We start from the raw sequence: 16,778 nt of genomic DNA, 5'->3' as shown, positions 1-16,778 counted from the left end.
AACATTCTAATTACTTCCTAGAAGCTCAACCTTCACTTCTCTATTTTGTCTGAGATGTCAACAACCATCAGTCACTCCCGAGCACAGTTTCTTATGCCCTGCACACAACTATGCTCTTCACTGAGGTAGATCAAGAGAAGAATGTTCAGAAACTTTGATTTAGAACAGTTAAATGGAAGCAAAGGAGAATTTTCTATTTAATTCAACTGCATTAATAGAAAAAATCAGTGCCACCTTTTACAAAGGATTAATATATAAGAAATATTTTTGTTTCCATGCTTTTTCTGAAAGCTTTGAAGCACTTGAGGATCATACAGACACTGAGAGATGCCTAGGGAACATTTGGTTTAAACATTTTCACATTCACGTTCTGCAACTGCCACTGAAAAGAAGCTCCCTGAAAGGCTTAAAAGTAGCAGGCAACATTGCTTGGGTTTTTTCCTGCACTGGTCTAACAAGAAATTAGAAATTTCAAGCTCCTGACCCTGACACAAAAACCCCTCACAAAACTGCAATAAAGAATTTATTTTAAAAGTGTCTGCTTGGAGTAGCAGTAAATGCTAAATAAAATGAGTACTGGCAGCCTGCATATTCACATATAAATTCCTCAAACATCTTGCATTTAAGCTCTGGGTTTGGTTTTCTTTTCTGATTATCAGTATTCTGCATTTCATCACATATGTCAGACTTGGACTCACAAGGAGAAGCACCACTAACAGAGCAGCCTATCAGCTGCACCAGCAGCCTGGAACCTAAACAGCCCAGAGGACAGAGCCCTAGAAACTCAAATCTTTTTGCATGCTCTACTGTAATTAATAATAACATGTGCTGTTACAGGAGCTTACTGATCATGCCAGTTTTGATTTGGGTTTTGGGGTTTTTTTTGCTACAAAATATCTTTCTGTGCTATTCTCCATTAAACAAGACCTGTCTTAACTGTGGAGATTGCATTGCTCTACTTCTGAATGGCATTGTCAGTTTTGTCTAAAGTAGCAATTCCATGTCATAATTTTACATTATTTTCCTGCTATTTATTATAGTTCCAGCACTATTTCACTTTGGAAAACCCACAGTAAAAAAAAAACAAAACAAAACAAATCTATATAAATTTATCCAAAAGCATGGATGCATCCAGCCCCTCAGATACATTTTTATCAGGGGCATGCAGTGATGCTGCCCCTAAAGATTATTTTTAAGTAAATTGAATTATTCAATTAATTTCTTTTTCCATGGTTTCTGAGGGCAATTTGGTGTTGGTGACTTGAATTGATATTGGAGTATATAACCAAAATTCTTGACAGCATTCAAGTTCATCTAAGTAAGAATATGAGAAAGAGTATCCATCAGATTTGACAAGTATTTGGAAGGAAAAAATATCACTATCAGTAAGAGGAATTTTGACAGATCTTGTGTGTGTGTGTGTATATATATATATGTTTAACATAGCTCATTATGAAAACTAAAACCTATTTATTTTACTTTATCAGCCAAAAGTATAGTTACATAAGAATCAGCAAAAAGGAGGTAATAACTTTGTGCGATCCATGAAGGCAGCATGCTTATCATGACATTTACGCCTACTCAGATGTTCATCTGGGAAAGTCATATTGACAGCTGAGTGCTTGAAGCCATCATTGTTCACAGACACATACAATTAATAGCTAGACAGTAATGAGATGGAAGTCTACGTGAATATGCAGAGGGTGGAAGGTTGTGGTGCACCCACATATAACCACTACAAAAACTCCCTACTGCAAAGACTGTCTTTGTAAGCAGATCAGGAAATATCAGACTAAAACACTATTTTTGTGAACCCTATAGACTTACTTTCCAAGTCTGGCCACTATCCAGACTTTTGTTTGGAGGATGGAACGAAGAGCCATCCACTCCAAAAGTATCACAGTTCTTCTTAAGGCTAATGAATGAATGATGAGAGAAAATTTATTGGGATCATTTGGTCTGTTTTGCTTGAACAAACAAATTGGTAAGGAGCCACAGGAACTTGCATTCTTGTCAGGATTTCGCATTGCATTGAAGTGACTAAACACAGAACGTGGCATCCATCTTTCAGAAAAAATGGAGGGGGATGACAACCTGCTCCATCAACACTGACATAATCTATGTTTAAGACTAATTTTTCAAACATCAGTAGGAAAAGAATCAAAGTAACACATTTAAAAACAAAACAAGTGCATAACCTTGCAGGGAAGTGAGTGGTTTCATGAAAGGAAAAAAAAACGCTGTCTTTCTCTGCTGCTTTCTCTTTGTGAGTCACACTCTGGGAGTGGTACCAGAACGGCTTGTTGTCCTATTTCTATGGAAAAAATCCTTGAGCAAGTTCATTCTTGATTAAGTTAGCATGGTGCCAAGCAAATATAAAGCACTGCATCTTTGATTCTGTGTTTTCCATTGTTCCAGTTGTGCTGGGGGAGGGAGGCAATCTCATCGTTTTGTTAACAGTGCTTCAGCACTGGCTTTGCCATGAACAGTACTGGCATAACATTTCCTTGTGTTTTTCAGCTTCACTGAGGGAAAATCTTTTTGATACAATTTAGGGATTTTATTTCTCAGCACACCAGTTATGACTGTGAATTAAAACTAACACCCCAGCTCTGATAGTTCATTCCTATTCCATGCCACATCCATTATCCATTTAAACATGCTAATAAGGCAGATCCTTGAAATTACATGGATTCCTACAAACAATCTGGATTAAAGGTAACTCTTCTTGCCAAAAAAGATTGCGGAAGTAAGTGAGAAGCAAAGAGCTTGACTATTGAAGCAAGCACATGTCTTTGAATTCAAAGCTATGAACTGAAGCTGCCACAGATGAGTGAGAATTTCTGGTGTTAATTTTTCCAACAGTATAAACGTGACCTTTTCAAGATTACTTAATCTTTTAAGAAAGTGTTAATGTGAACAGAATAAAAGCTACCTTCCATTGAAGTACAAAGGCCTGAATAGAAGTGTTACAATTGTGTAGTCCCTTCACTATAATTGGAAATATATTGGTTCCCAGATAACACCTTTCCTCATTTTCAATTTCATAATCCATTTATAAAGATAAGGCAATCTGGGTAGTTGTAATTACCTGTGTATATCTTGATGTCTTATGGACAATAAAATTTAAATTAAAAATAGTAGCCTACATTTGCTTATTAGTAGTCTACTTTTGGTAATGTGATAGTTTACTGAGTAAAACACCTCTTTTACATATGCAAATGCTGAGCTTAAATCTTTGCACATGAAGAAATGGCAGCTTCTAGCCTCACAACGTTAGGCTTTCAGTGTTAATTATGAAGGGAAGAATGGGGAAACTGAAATATTTGTGATGGGAATAGACATTTTGTAACAGGACAATAATGCAAAATAAAAGAGTTCTTTCAATAGGGAAAGAGTTCTTTCAATAGGGAAGGCTGTATTTAATCATGAAGTGAAGCAACAAAGACTTTTGTGCTTCTGACATTTTCTTCTGAGGCAACTCAACACAGAAAAAACAAAACTTCTACTTTCATTAAACACTTTTAGAAGTGATGAGTGTATACAGAGAATCCTTCAGCTACCTGTAAAAATGCAAGCACAACATTTAAGACTTGATCACTTAATGTGGTGGATACCTCTACTTCTATACCAAATACTGTCCAATCTTGTGCCTGCCATGCTAATAGAAAGGAATGCAGTGTAATTATTTGTTTTGAGTGAGGATGTTATTAGATAAAGTTGGCCCCTCCCTTTCCTGCTGTTCCCATTCCCCAAATCCCTACAGAAAAACTGCCAAAATAAAATTTTAGATGATGCTGTGCAACTGGTTTTTTCTTTCAAGGTCTAACTGCCCTCATCTGCGCTGTCAAAGCTTCACAGTTCCATTATATGTGGTGAGATTTTTTTGTGATAATCATAATATAAATTACAATCTGCTGATTTTATTGTTAAAAATAAATTTAATGACAAACTGGGATACAATTGAATGCATGTGAGCTGAGGAGCCCATGCTTAATTTGTCTATCTGCAAAAACATAGCTCATTAGTGAGAGTGGCAAAAATCCAAAATCAGAGCAATAAATAGCAAATTCAGTGCAATCTGTTTCTGTGTTACTACTATAGCTGCAGCCAAGTGATAGACAAAGGGAGGTAAACATGGTTCTTTCCCTTGGGAGAAGGGGAAAGGGAAAACAAAGGTAATTCAGGGAATCCTATCAGGGGATTTGTTCACTTACCAATTAAGAAAATAAGAATCATATCCAATAAGAACTAACACTGAAAACTATAACATGCCTGACATAGCCCGGTGTTCATAAAAAGGAATTACCTTAGCCAAATTCCACAGCATCCATGAAATGCTGTGCTCTTTTGTCACAATAAAGTAAATCTGTTTTGAGGTCTCATTTATTGTGTTGTAATTCAATAGTGTCCAATTATGCTGGTTTAAGTGAGACCAGAACCAGGCTAATTTTATTTGATTATTGACTGGATTGAGAAATCACAGGCTGAAGTTCTATGGTCTACCGGCACAACTTGAACATTACTATCTTAATTCCTCAAAAACTACTACATATATTTTCTATTATTCATTCAAAGACCCCAAACCATTTTCATGCTGTTCATTTCAGAAAAACCTGTAGTGAAATATACATTGTACCTAAAGAAAAAATTGATTGTTCGATCTTGAAATTTTCTTACATCTCTGAACTGCAGTCTTGTAAATCTAAAGGATTTTCAGACTGAACCACAAAACCCCAATACAGCCAGGAACTGGAGTGCATTTAAATATTATTAGATCATAATAGACTGAATAAAAGCAGATGACTGAGCAAATAGAGCCATAGCCTGGCCATGAAGTACTTCTTGCTGAGATTCAGAATTACAATATGCAGCAGCCCTTTTGTGAAAAATCAACTAATTTTCAGAAGTGAAGCATCATATGTAGATTTTTGTAATCACACCCATATAGAAAGCTAGAATTTATCCCATACATGTGGTACTCTGCCAACTTCACTAAGGCATGGTTGCCAGCTAAAGACAGATTTAATATAGCTTGTACAATGTAGAAAAATTTTAGTTCCATGCCAGGAGTATCATCATAATGAGAATCATTGTCAAACGATAAGAATGCATTTTAGTGTGAGAAATCACATCTGTTGTCACTTTACAATGCCATTATAGAGCTTTACACAGGACTTTTTGAGTCTATTTCAATTCAGTCACCATATGTAAAGCTGCAATACCATTTTTCATTACTGGAAATGAAAAGAATACAGTTAATCTCTAAAACCACCATGAATTCTTCCTTTTCCTGAGATTCTTTGCCTTCCTCTATTGAAGACAATATAGAAAATGAAGCACAAAGTGTCATGCTATTCCCTTGATCATTCAACCTAAAAATGCATTTGAGATTGCATTTAATATATAAACATTGAAAAGGATTTTAAAATTAAATTCTGTTAATAACAATGTTTTCCCAAATTGTAACACAATTCAAGAATTCTGCAACTCCTGAGTCCTCCCTTAAACCAAGATGATTTTAGGATTGAACTGAAACCAAGATGATTTTAAGACTGAACTGAAAAATGGCAAAAGAAAGAGCTACAGAATTCTACTAAGAGGTGTCCAAGGTATTGCAAAATAAAAACAAACAAAAAAAATAAACTATTCAAAACACAGTAAATAAAAATACAAAACACATAATGGCAGGTAAGCAAGATGTTAGGTGTTAATTCTTTAATAAACTCTGCCGACAACACAGAAGGGAAAAAAACTTATTTAATTTCAAATTTCCCAGGCAGAACAGTTCTATATAGTAGAACAATTGAATAAAGAAGTAAATTCTACCCAGCAGTTTGTTCTTTACTCTGGCGTAAATTACACTAACAGTGAACAATTCAAATGTAGCTGCCTTCAAACACTATTTATCCGAGAAATTCACAACAATTAAATGTCTCCATAATATTTATGGAGGCTACTTGTTTTCCTGGGGCGCCAAAAGTCTGGAGAACGTTTGGGTCAAACAAACTGCAGCCAATGTCAAACAATAGATAAAGGAGCACAAGCACTTGTACAGACAAACATCTTCCTTGAGGTCGCTCCTAGTTAAATAACACTGCTTCAAATAATATCTGCATTATGCTTGGAGGGTTGAACGGCTGGAATTCAACTGTCTCGTTCTGAGAAACTTACTAAATACATAGCAACACAATCATGCAAAAATGCTAAATGATAATGACTACAAACATGAGATCAGTGAAGAAAAAAAAAAGCACTTTTCCTTTTTTTTTAACATTGGAGTGATATTTATAGCACTGCTAATCCTGAAAAAAGCAAAGCTTTAACATCCATGTTATTTTAATGTTTTCCAGCACATGATACCTCAAGGTATAATGGCTTTTGTGGAACATCTAAAATCAGACATATTTGCATAAATTGTCAAAGAGACAAGCAACTTGGGAATGCTTTTTGTCATTTCACGACACTGACTCAGATGAACACCCTTCTCGTACTCATTCAAACTAAACCACACTAAATCTCATTACAGTCCAGCTTTGTGTACAGAGCATAAGCAGCACAATTGCAGCTAATGAGTATTCATTCTCAGATCATTCACTTCAAGAATAAAAATTCTAATAAAGCACTTTTCAGCTTTTTTTTTTGATTTGCAGATTCACAAGATATTGCCAGCAGTGGCAAAGGGCCTTATAGCCAAGGCAAACAACCTGGTTATAGGTTACCCAGCAGTATTTCACTGATTCAGCTGAGGTGCAAATAAATGATTGCAATTGTCCTGAACTAGCCCAAGCACACAACACGGATGTTTATCCTGGCCTTCTTTCAGGCCAGCTATTTGTAGGCTACAAAAGCACAGATGTTATCTGTGCATCATAACTGTGCAGTGACGTGGGCACTGCTTGATCTTCATAAAACCTGCTAGTTCAAAGTTAGCCTTTCAAAAATACCAGAACAAAATTGAACCCTCAGAAGAAGTTCACATTGGATCAACATCTTCTGTCATGTTTTGTTACAATATTAGGTACCCTAGGACGAGATTGACAATACCATAGAATCAAGGACTTGAAACATAACAAATGCAAGACCATGATTGTTTTCTTAGAGAGCTGCTCAAGTGAGACCATCTCCTTTAACTTCAGGCAGTCCCATCCTCAGACAGCTCTCTCCATTGTAAGGATGAAACTTGGTATGAACACACAGAGGGAATCCAGCCCAGGAGCCAATAAAAATTAAGAGAAAAGAAAAAAAAAAAAAAAAAAAAGCTATGCTGTTTTTACCTCAGAAGAAATCCCTGGGTGGTATCACTACCAGTCACACTAGAACAGCTAACAAAAAACCACAAGAGCATGGAGTAAGCAATGAGAGTTTGGAATCAAAAACGTATTGTGGGAGACAACGTAACCCACAGTAACTGCAGAAAATGGTCACCTTTTATGGATATTGCATCTGAAAAACTCACTCCACTCACAGAAAACGAACCACTTTGGAAATCACGTTTCTAGCAAAATCCACAGGAATAAATACAATATCATGGTAACAGGATTTCTCTTCACAAATAAAATAACATCTGCTGGCCAATAGTCAGAATCACAGAAGCTTTTAGGAGCAAGTCACATAGTCCTTTAAAATCACTATTCCTTGCATGTATGTGCTCAGGAAATGTGTGTCTGTGCTGTGACCAGCTGCAGCCTTTAACAGAAACTGGATGCAGTAGTTCTTTACAAATCTAAGCATCTTTGTAAGAGAAAAGAGAGGTCAGGGAGAAGGCTGGCTTCTTCAGTCTGCAGCACTGCCTGACTAATTGCAAAGCTTTATGGACTGTGAAAACTGAGTCATTTCATTGTCAGCTGTAACTTTGTAAGTGATGTACTCAATTTCTGTTTAGCTTCCCTTAACCACAGCAGAGTGCAATTTTCTCTCCATTTAGTCACAACTGCTCAGTTTTCCCTATCTCACTAGTAAAATGAAAGGATTTACTTTGTATGAAGTTCTGACTGCCTCTATAGAGCCTCTTTATGAAGCCTTGTTTTAAAAATTCCACAAATTGCATTGGTGACCTCAAGTATGAAATGAAATGGTATGGGAAGGCAGTAAAGGAAAAAAAATCAATCCAAAGACCTGTTGTTGTCTGAGAGGGTGTAAAGAACTCAGTCACTGTGCAGTCTGTGGGTCAAGCCTAGTCCATTTGCCCTTAGCTAGTTAGTTGGTTATTTCCCTTCCTTTTGGAAGGCTTTGAATATCTGGAGGGGGTTTTGACAAATATAAGCCTTTCATGTTAGATACAATACAGTAGTACTGGAGGACTCGCTACCAGAATAGGTCTTACACTTTTTTTGCAGTCTTATTTGTCAAATAGTCTCCTGTAAATGGTAGCAGAAATAATTGCAACTGTTTTGTTCTAGCCCTTCTCCAGAGATTATACCAGGAGCAAGCCAGATCAGAGAGAAAACACAAACAAAATGGAACAGTACTAAATGGGTTCACTCCTAAAGGATTATTTTGACATCTTACAGGAAAAATTCTGTCAGGCACAATTTTGATAAACCTGAGGTTATGTTTCTCTTTCAGATGTATGAAGTGAATGCCTATTTTTATTATAGCTTCCACTGGTAACTATGTAATTTCAGTATTTAGGCATTTGCATTTTTCTAACTCTATATAATTAGCAAGACAAAAGGCCTTTTTTTCTCCTATCCAGATATTTTGACTTCACTCTGTTGTGGAGGTGGAGCAGAACCTGGGAGTTACATGTGGGAGGGCAATAGGATCTCTGAGGTTTTGACCCATAGCTCTGAGAAACTGTGGCAGGCCTCAGTGGGCAACAGCTAAATTAGAGAATAAAGTTTTTAAAGAAATGTTTGTAAAAATTGGTCAGCAATCAAGGATGCCTGCACAAGGAGTTGGCAGGAGCTCAAGAGGAAAGTCATTATTTGTGTAGTCAGCTATACACAATCTCTTTCTAAGCAGAGATCTGAATGGAACACTTATAAGGTGAATAGCCACAGAAAGTGTCTTTTAGGAAATTTTAGAAGTCTCAGTTGTAACATAAGTACAGTCAGATGTCTAAGCTAAAAAAAATAGAGAATATATAGATTTAATTGTAGTTTAGTAGTCAGCTTCATAAAATGTTATCTTTAATTTCCTTTTCATTGTCCTTAGATATAATACTTAATTTTAATTGGACACCAATGTGAGGGATGTATAAACATGCTCATTTAAAGCTCTAATGGGGAATCTCAGTATTTTATTGCATTATTCAGAGACACCTGTAAAACCACTGCTGCTGTTCTTACTGGTATCGTAGGCAAATTATGGTTTGTGCACACAATTGTGCTCAATTCTTCAATTTGCAATAATTTCTAGTACAGCTTCGTATGGGTACAGCAATTTACCTACTCACAGTAAACTGGAAAATCAACATTTATTCTAAATCATCAACAGCATTGGTACATGCCAGAAATTGAAAGAACTTAGTACGAACCTGAAAATTAATTCTAAGCCTATTATCTATATTATAATAATGGAAATACCTTTCTAACAGTAAAATAATATGACTGGATACAAAAGTTCTCTAAATTTCTAATGTTAAGTAGCTTAACATCTAGACTTATTGACAATTTGAAATTTTTCATATTATGGTTAATTAGATACATGTTTATAAGCTACAAAATTATAATTATAAATTGTTAACCTGACTGCTCCGGTGCAGAAACACACTTTGCTTTCAAAAGCAAAAGAAGCTGTTCACAATTTATAATGAAACTATTCTTAGGTAATTATAGCAATAATGAAATGCATATCAATCAACAGGCATATCATCATATACCTTCCATTTTCTGTTTAGAGCATTTCTGAAATCAATTTTAATTTTACTTAAAGTCCCCTTAGAAATACCTGTAATTTTAATTACTTTTAAGAGCTTATGACTTCATAGGAAAGTTTTCATATTACAAGAAGTAAAAATAGGTAACATGACAAGTAAAAAGTACTTGAACTATATACCCATTTGTTCCTGATGTAGTTAGCAGTAAGTGAAAAATCTGTCTTGGTACTTTTTACCATAGGTATGCACCTGTAATTCTGTCTCTTCTCCTCTTTTTGTTTATTCAGTACTCACCAATTTATACATTTTTGTATCATAATATGTTCTGTTTTGGTAATCTCTTCAGTTAAGCTGTACTGAACTACTATAGTTGAAGTAAATCGACCACAGAAACAAGGGCAATAAGCAAACATGAAATACAATATAAAATAAATTGTAAACAAGCAGCTTGAAAAAAGAAAGACTTGTGTCATATCTGGAAACTGTTCTACTGCTGTTCCACTAGTATCCATCGACCTAGTGAAGGAATGACTGTTCTCTAAATAAAATTACCCATTCTAATCTGTTCTAGACCTAACTAGGCTGCTAATCTGGATTCTATTCAATGTCTTTAAAAGAATGCTATCTTCTGATAATTCAGCAGGTGCATGGGAAGCCATTTTTCTACTTTCTTTGACATCAAGCCAAATTTCCCCAAATCAGTGACTAAGGCTCCTTTTTTGTCTCAACAAAATGTGTATGCATGCAATTTGTCACTGCAGCATTGCAGGATCAACAAACTGGGTGTACATGCCTGTCCCTTTCAGTACCTAAGACAACTTAGACTCTCATTCCTGCAGAAATCAGGGTTTCTTAATGTTGAATGTTGAGGAAAAGAAAGGGAAAAAGTTAAGGAAAGAAGCTTATGACTGTTTTTCAAATCCCTTTTGCCGTAGAGGTTATCACAAATTAGTTTTAACCAGTGATGGCAATAACACATTCCCATTTTCAAGCAGTAAAAAGTTCATAAAGTAGTCTATACCAACCACATGTGAATTTCCAGTCCCCAAGTTCCTGGAATCTTGGACTTTAACTTTTTTCATTCAGACATTTTTCTGGCCAATTAGAAACAGTTCTAAAGATATTTATGAAAATCAAGTTAATTATTCACTAATAAATTCAAAGCTCAGAAAGGGAGCCCACCCCTAATACTATGTCCATCAGTGTTGAGGATAGCAGAACCTGCTTGCAAAGGTACCTAAGATGTCTACTTGCAAAATAAAAAAAGATGGTGGGGAGGGGATGTCTGCCTGTTCTGCATTAACGTTGAGTGAAGTGGCAAAAAGACAAAACAGCACACGATTTCACGTAACAAGGAACAATACAGACTTGACTTAAGTCTACGTGCAGATTAAGGAGAACACCAAAACACTGCAAGGCCAGTAAGCATAAAGACATCTACTTTAAACCTGGTTCTCTGCATTCCAAATCAAAATGCTTTTAAAAAGCAGCTTTTTTTTCTGAGCTCCCTAGCAGCAGAAGACAAACTCTCCTAGGCAGCAAATCATCTGGATCTATTGACACCATAATATATTTAAGCTGGCAGTTTATTTACTATCTAAACAAAGATTCAATCCAATGGAGAATAAGTGTTTGTGGGAGAAAAAGTGTAACTGGTGGCATTTAAACAGGCTGAAAAGGAGCCCCTTGGCTGGGCTGTGACAAGGTGTTTTTTTGAAGTGGAAGATATACAACACTCCCCTTCAGTCAGGCAGCTGGAGTTCCTGAAGTGGCTTGAATGGCTTTTGTTTTTATTCTTCTGCATAGCAGAGAATTATAAAAGCCACACTATTATATAAGTTATTTAGCTGCTTCTTGTTATTTGTTTTTGCTTTCTCCATGAACTACAAAACATTAGAAGCCTGCAGTCTGCATCCTGAAAAAACCTCAATTCAAAAACCAGAAGCTACAGTCAAGACAAATTTACACAACTCTTTCACACTTCTTGTTTCACTGAGCTTGTGTTTTATATATTCAGGCATCAATAAAATCAGCACCAATGCTAAGGATCAGGTTATGAAATTCAAATATCTTCTCTGACAGATAATGTCCTTGGTTGCTGCAATTCCAGTGTAAGGAAAACAGAGTGGGATTTTTACTTGCCATCTGAAAGTAAGAACTTGGCTGTAAAGCATCATAAAAAAAAAGGTATATACCATTTTAATTTTATTCCAAACATCCTAGTCTTTATTGCAACACTTAGGCTAGCAAGATCTATGAAAGCCTATAGAATAGAGAACCTATAAAAAGCCCTTTCACTCAAGTTTCCACAGTGGACAGCTTTTCTTATTGGGCATTCAAATAAGGATTTTCATTTAGCTTTAAGTGCATTCAACTCACCTATCTTCTAGAATAGCCTCTGTTTCATAAAAATGAATTTTAAAAAGCCAACAAGCTAACAACAAAAATACTCCAAGACATACAAGGTTAAATGGACTTCTGCTGCCAAATTTTTAATTAAAAGTCTATTATGAAAAAAAGATGTAATGCTAGCAGAAAATTAAAGCTGATTTTTAATAAATCTGTACAGCTTTTGAACACTACGCAGATAATTACCTAAGTTAAATCCAATGTTCTTTCAGAAATAATGACCTGCTTGCAAGAAGATAATCAGCACTCTTGACTGGCAAAATACTGTAAAACTGTGTTGAAATCACATGAACATTATGTAGGTCTATGGACTCTATCAGCAAGAACCGATCCAGCTTCATAATTCAAACCACGAAGTCCTGACTTCAGTGTAAATATACTACTGCACACTATTTTGAAAGCTCAATAGTTTGTCATCATATGTAGTTACATTAACAGTTCCCATCTCTAAGATGAAACAATTCTCCCAACTGTTTATAAAAGAATTCCTCCCAAGTCAGATTATCTGGCAGTTCCACTTATCTGTCCCTCTCCCCTACCATATATAAACATGCTTCTGCTTTGATATCTGCCCACAAAAAAAATGAATCCTTTTCCTTAATGATTGATGCTTACAGTATAAAGTGAGCCCAGATATCTACTCCGGAAATTTCAATTCTTTGAAATTTCCCCATATAATGTTCATAATATCTACTAGTCAGTGATTTCCAATTGACTAGTGAATAATTAAAATGGAATATTGGTAAGTCTGAAAAACAGTCAGCTGAGAACATATCTAATAATATAACCTGCTTGTTTTTTAAATACACGTATTTATTTTAGCATCATCTTGTTGCAACATTCATGAGGTTGCCTGTGAAAGGTGTGGTGTTTCCAAACAGGTAAGTTCCATTTTTTATTGACACACTACAAATTCCAAATATCATAACTACTCCTAAAAAAGCATAAACCTTATTTCCTGGAGGTCTTGTACTGTGTCACCAATGTTGAGTTATTTGCATTAGTTTGTTGAATGGTACCATTCCAGAGGCAGCTGAAAGGAAATGCTTTAACCCAAAAGTCTAGTGGTAACAGAGAACTTACAGAGCAAAAACAGTAGCTAAGACCCTACTAAGGGAAATCAACACAAATTGATGGAGGTCTTTGGCAGCAGAAACTCAGGGGCAAAATGTGTGACATCATCAAACAATCAAAATATTTGCTCTGCTGTGTACACTTTGGAGATTTTATGGGGACATTTTTCCAAAAAATGCGATAAACAGAGTGATGATAGGATTCGGAGCAAATATTCAAATGCATATCACAGAGAAGTTATGATAAATCCCTGGCCACACCTGAAAAGTGACTTTCCAATCAAGCAAACCAATTTCTCCTTAAAGAAAGCAGATGGTGGAAACCCCCTTCCCCACAGCCACTTTGAGTCTCTACCCAATGCACAAGGGAAACAGGCAGTGCCATAGCTGACACATCTAATCCTCCACACTTAAATAACCTGTTTACCTTCAACAGCTGAGGCACTATTTAGCATCTGTGGAATATCTTTAGAAATCCAGGATTACAAATCTTCCCAGCAAAAATAACAGTGCCATTTCTTTGCTTCAACAAGTGTAACATGCATTCATTTGTAACATCCTGACATCAGCTTTCAGATCAAAAACCTGGCAAGTACTGAAAAGGAGATGTTGACATTTGAGGGGTTTAGAATGCACTAGTCTGATAGAGTTTACTCTGACAGGTTGCAGATGTTTATTTACCAATCATTTGCACTGAAATGAAAACTGCATTTGAGAGCAGTGAATTAGACACAGCAGGTACCCAGTGATGCCCTCAAATACTCCTTGAAATAGTTTCTAGCATTATTGAACACCAAAATAATTGACAAAAACCAGACAGAGCAGCTTCCTAATAGCTAAGCACCTTTTAATATTTACTTCTTTACCTTCAGTCTTAAAGAGAAAGTATTAGTTCCTCCTATAGAATTGCAATAATATACTTACCCATACATACTGACAACAATGATGAAACAGCTCCAGAAATGCTGATTCTGAAGATAACATTTACAAAATCATATCAGAGATATGGAAGTGCTAACTTGGAAGGACTTACCTGCATTTCAATTTGGATAATAACTCTCACTTATTGCACATCTTTTAAATGAGATGACTGAACCTAATAGAGAGTCTGACATTAATCTAAGCACCATCGTAAAGCAGAACGATGTACTGTATTGTGGGAGCAAATACTGTTCACAGCTTAAAGATAACTCTCCCGTCTGCTAATTAGACATTTTAACAAACAGAAGAAAATTATCTTTCCCAAGGAACAGAAAAAAAACCAAGCAGACAAGCTACTCACATTCCTTTGAGTCGTTGCCACATTTTCTCTGCATGTCCTCCTATTTGGTACTGTACAGAGGCGCTTTCCAGTTCCCGAGTTGTTTCTGTCGCTCGAGCCCCCATCGTTATTGTCCTACAGCGATATAGTTACAGTCAGGCTCAGCAGCAAGTAAAAGCAGTCCTTAGTCCACTACAAATTTCAGAAGATCCACGCATGTTAGACAGTAGCTGCTGTCATAGCAAAACACATCAGAATTACAACAGCTGAGGGACGATCCTGCCTGAATCGCTATTCACTTTGACAGACAAATCCACTCTTCCCCCCCAAGCACAGAGCAAGTACACACAGCTCCTCTGACCTCACAAGTCTAATCCATACGGGAGAGCCAGCTACTTATACTACTGACTGCTCAAGCTCCTTTCTCATGCACTTTTTCTGCTGTAGGAATACACACAGAAGCACAAAAGAGTCCTTAAAATGGACTATAATTCATTGCCATGCAGAATAAATGTGAATGGCTTTAACAATCCAGAAGGAAAGAAAGGCTGGTTTCTGCTTTGCAGGTTGGAGAAACAGGCTGCAATAGGAAAGCAGATGGTAGATGCCAGTATCAGCCACATCACCCTACAAAAAGAGTGTATGTTCAAATGCCAGAGCTTTCCTCTCTTTAGCTGATCCTGAGTTGTTTCTTATTGAATAAATATCTACCAGCCTGTCAATAAAAATATGACTGCACAAATGTTAAGTCAGTAGCAAAGACACGTCTAAATCCCTGCAGAAGAGAAATCAGCGAGCGCTACAGGTTGTTATTGAAGGAATATGCTGTAATGATGACTGTTCACCTTCTCCTAGCAACTCCACTCAGTAGGTAACTGTCAATTTTACTGGTGGAAAATGCAGCAGCTGCAAGACAGCCCACTCTGCGAGTCCTCCGGGACAGCAGCATGTGTGTGTCAAAATCTGATGCTGAACTCTGTGCGTCTGCCAGCAGAAAAACAATTAAGTGCATACAAACAGCAAAAGGGTTGAGGATTAATCAGTACATGAGCCATGCAGCAGATTGCCTGCTCTGCCTTCCAAGTGCAAACCTGAGAACCTGTCTGTACAGCCGAAGTCAGGGCTGGGAGAGGGCAAAGGAGGAGATTTCCCTGCTGCTTGCTCAGTCACAGACTTGAGTTTGCACAGCGCTTCTCTACTCTGAAAACAGCACCTGTCTTGGTTGGTGAGTAAAAAATCTTCATTTCTGAAGCAGCAGCCAAATAATCAAATATACCCCAGACTTGTCTCAGTGATCATGTTTGTTTCAATCAGACTAAGAGCGGCACAAGAAGCCAGGCAAGAGCAGTGCGCCAAGAGGGAGTAAATGTGTCAGCTTTGTCAGCTACTGGTGCCACTGCCAGTTGGGAAAAGGAGCTTTGGGTCCACATTGGAAAAGTCAGGATCAGAGTCCTCAGATGGTGACTGGAAGGAGCCTAAGGGCGAGGGAGGAATATTTCAGTATGGTTATAACTAAACAGCTTTATCTGTGTTAAATTCTGCAATAGAGTGAGATAATGAGCATTCCTGTCTGATGCAATTGGCAGAAATGGATATTACTAGTAAGTTCTCAGGTTCTCACAGGAAAATAAAAAAAGGGGCTCACAGCTTTGAAAAAATATGAACATTTCACAATTTCCTAATCAATTTTTTTCCTCTATGGCAACCTTTATGCATGTTATAGAGGTAAATTACACCCTATGAGAGCTATAAACCAGTTTGAGTTGCATCTTTTACATGGTAAGAGTCAATCCCATAAAATTTACTAATAATTTCTGAAAAGCAGTCACTGGATGAGCAAAACCATTTAGAATTTTCAAACATCAAGACAAAAATGAAGAAATGCAAATATGTATTTTCAACAACTGTAAGGCATTTATTTGGTCAAATGCAGCACTAATACCTTTGAACAACTTAAAACCTTCCAAAGTTTCCACTCCTGTTTTGCATGGAGTCCAACCAAAGTTTGTAGGAAAGAGCATAAATATTCTTCCATGGAATAATTAATAAGAACATCTCACACTAATCTGGGCTCTTCCCTGCCTTCTAACTGCCAAATATCTGAAGAAAAGCAAAGAAATTAAGTATTTATAGAAACCACATAAACCTCCGGGGACAGTGTGGAATTTTAAGGGCCTCTACAAGTATTTCCAGCTCTTGTTGTCCAACTCTA

General features: G+C 36.6%; 1 protein-coding gene across 6 annotated transcripts in view; it reads right to left on the bottom strand.

Moving 5' to 3' along the window:
* The window catches only part of PDE1A (phosphodiesterase 1A), a 194,427-nt gene that overhangs the window by 123,925 nt on the left and 53,724 nt on the right, over positions 1-16,778 (bottom strand). For 3 of the 6 annotated variants that reach the window (XM_074548352.1, XM_074548353.1, XM_074548350.1), the window contains one exon: positions 14,588-14,701. In XM_074548352.1, the coding sequence (XP_074404453.1) occupies positions 14,588-14,691 (104 nt within the window). In that variant the 5' untranslated portion in view covers positions 14,692-14,701. The other 3 variants (XM_005484126.4, XM_026791740.2, XM_005484125.4) reach the window with 2 other exon arrangements.

This window comes from Zonotrichia albicollis, chromosome 10 (assembly GCF_047830755.1).
Source record: "Zonotrichia albicollis isolate bZonAlb1 chromosome 10, bZonAlb1.hap1, whole genome shotgun sequence".
In the NCBI taxonomy this organism is placed as follows: Eukaryota; Metazoa; Chordata; class Aves; order Passeriformes; family Passerellidae; genus Zonotrichia; species Zonotrichia albicollis.
The sequence above is the reverse complement of the archived record's forward strand: the minus strand, read 5'-3'. Positions and strand labels throughout refer to the sequence as shown.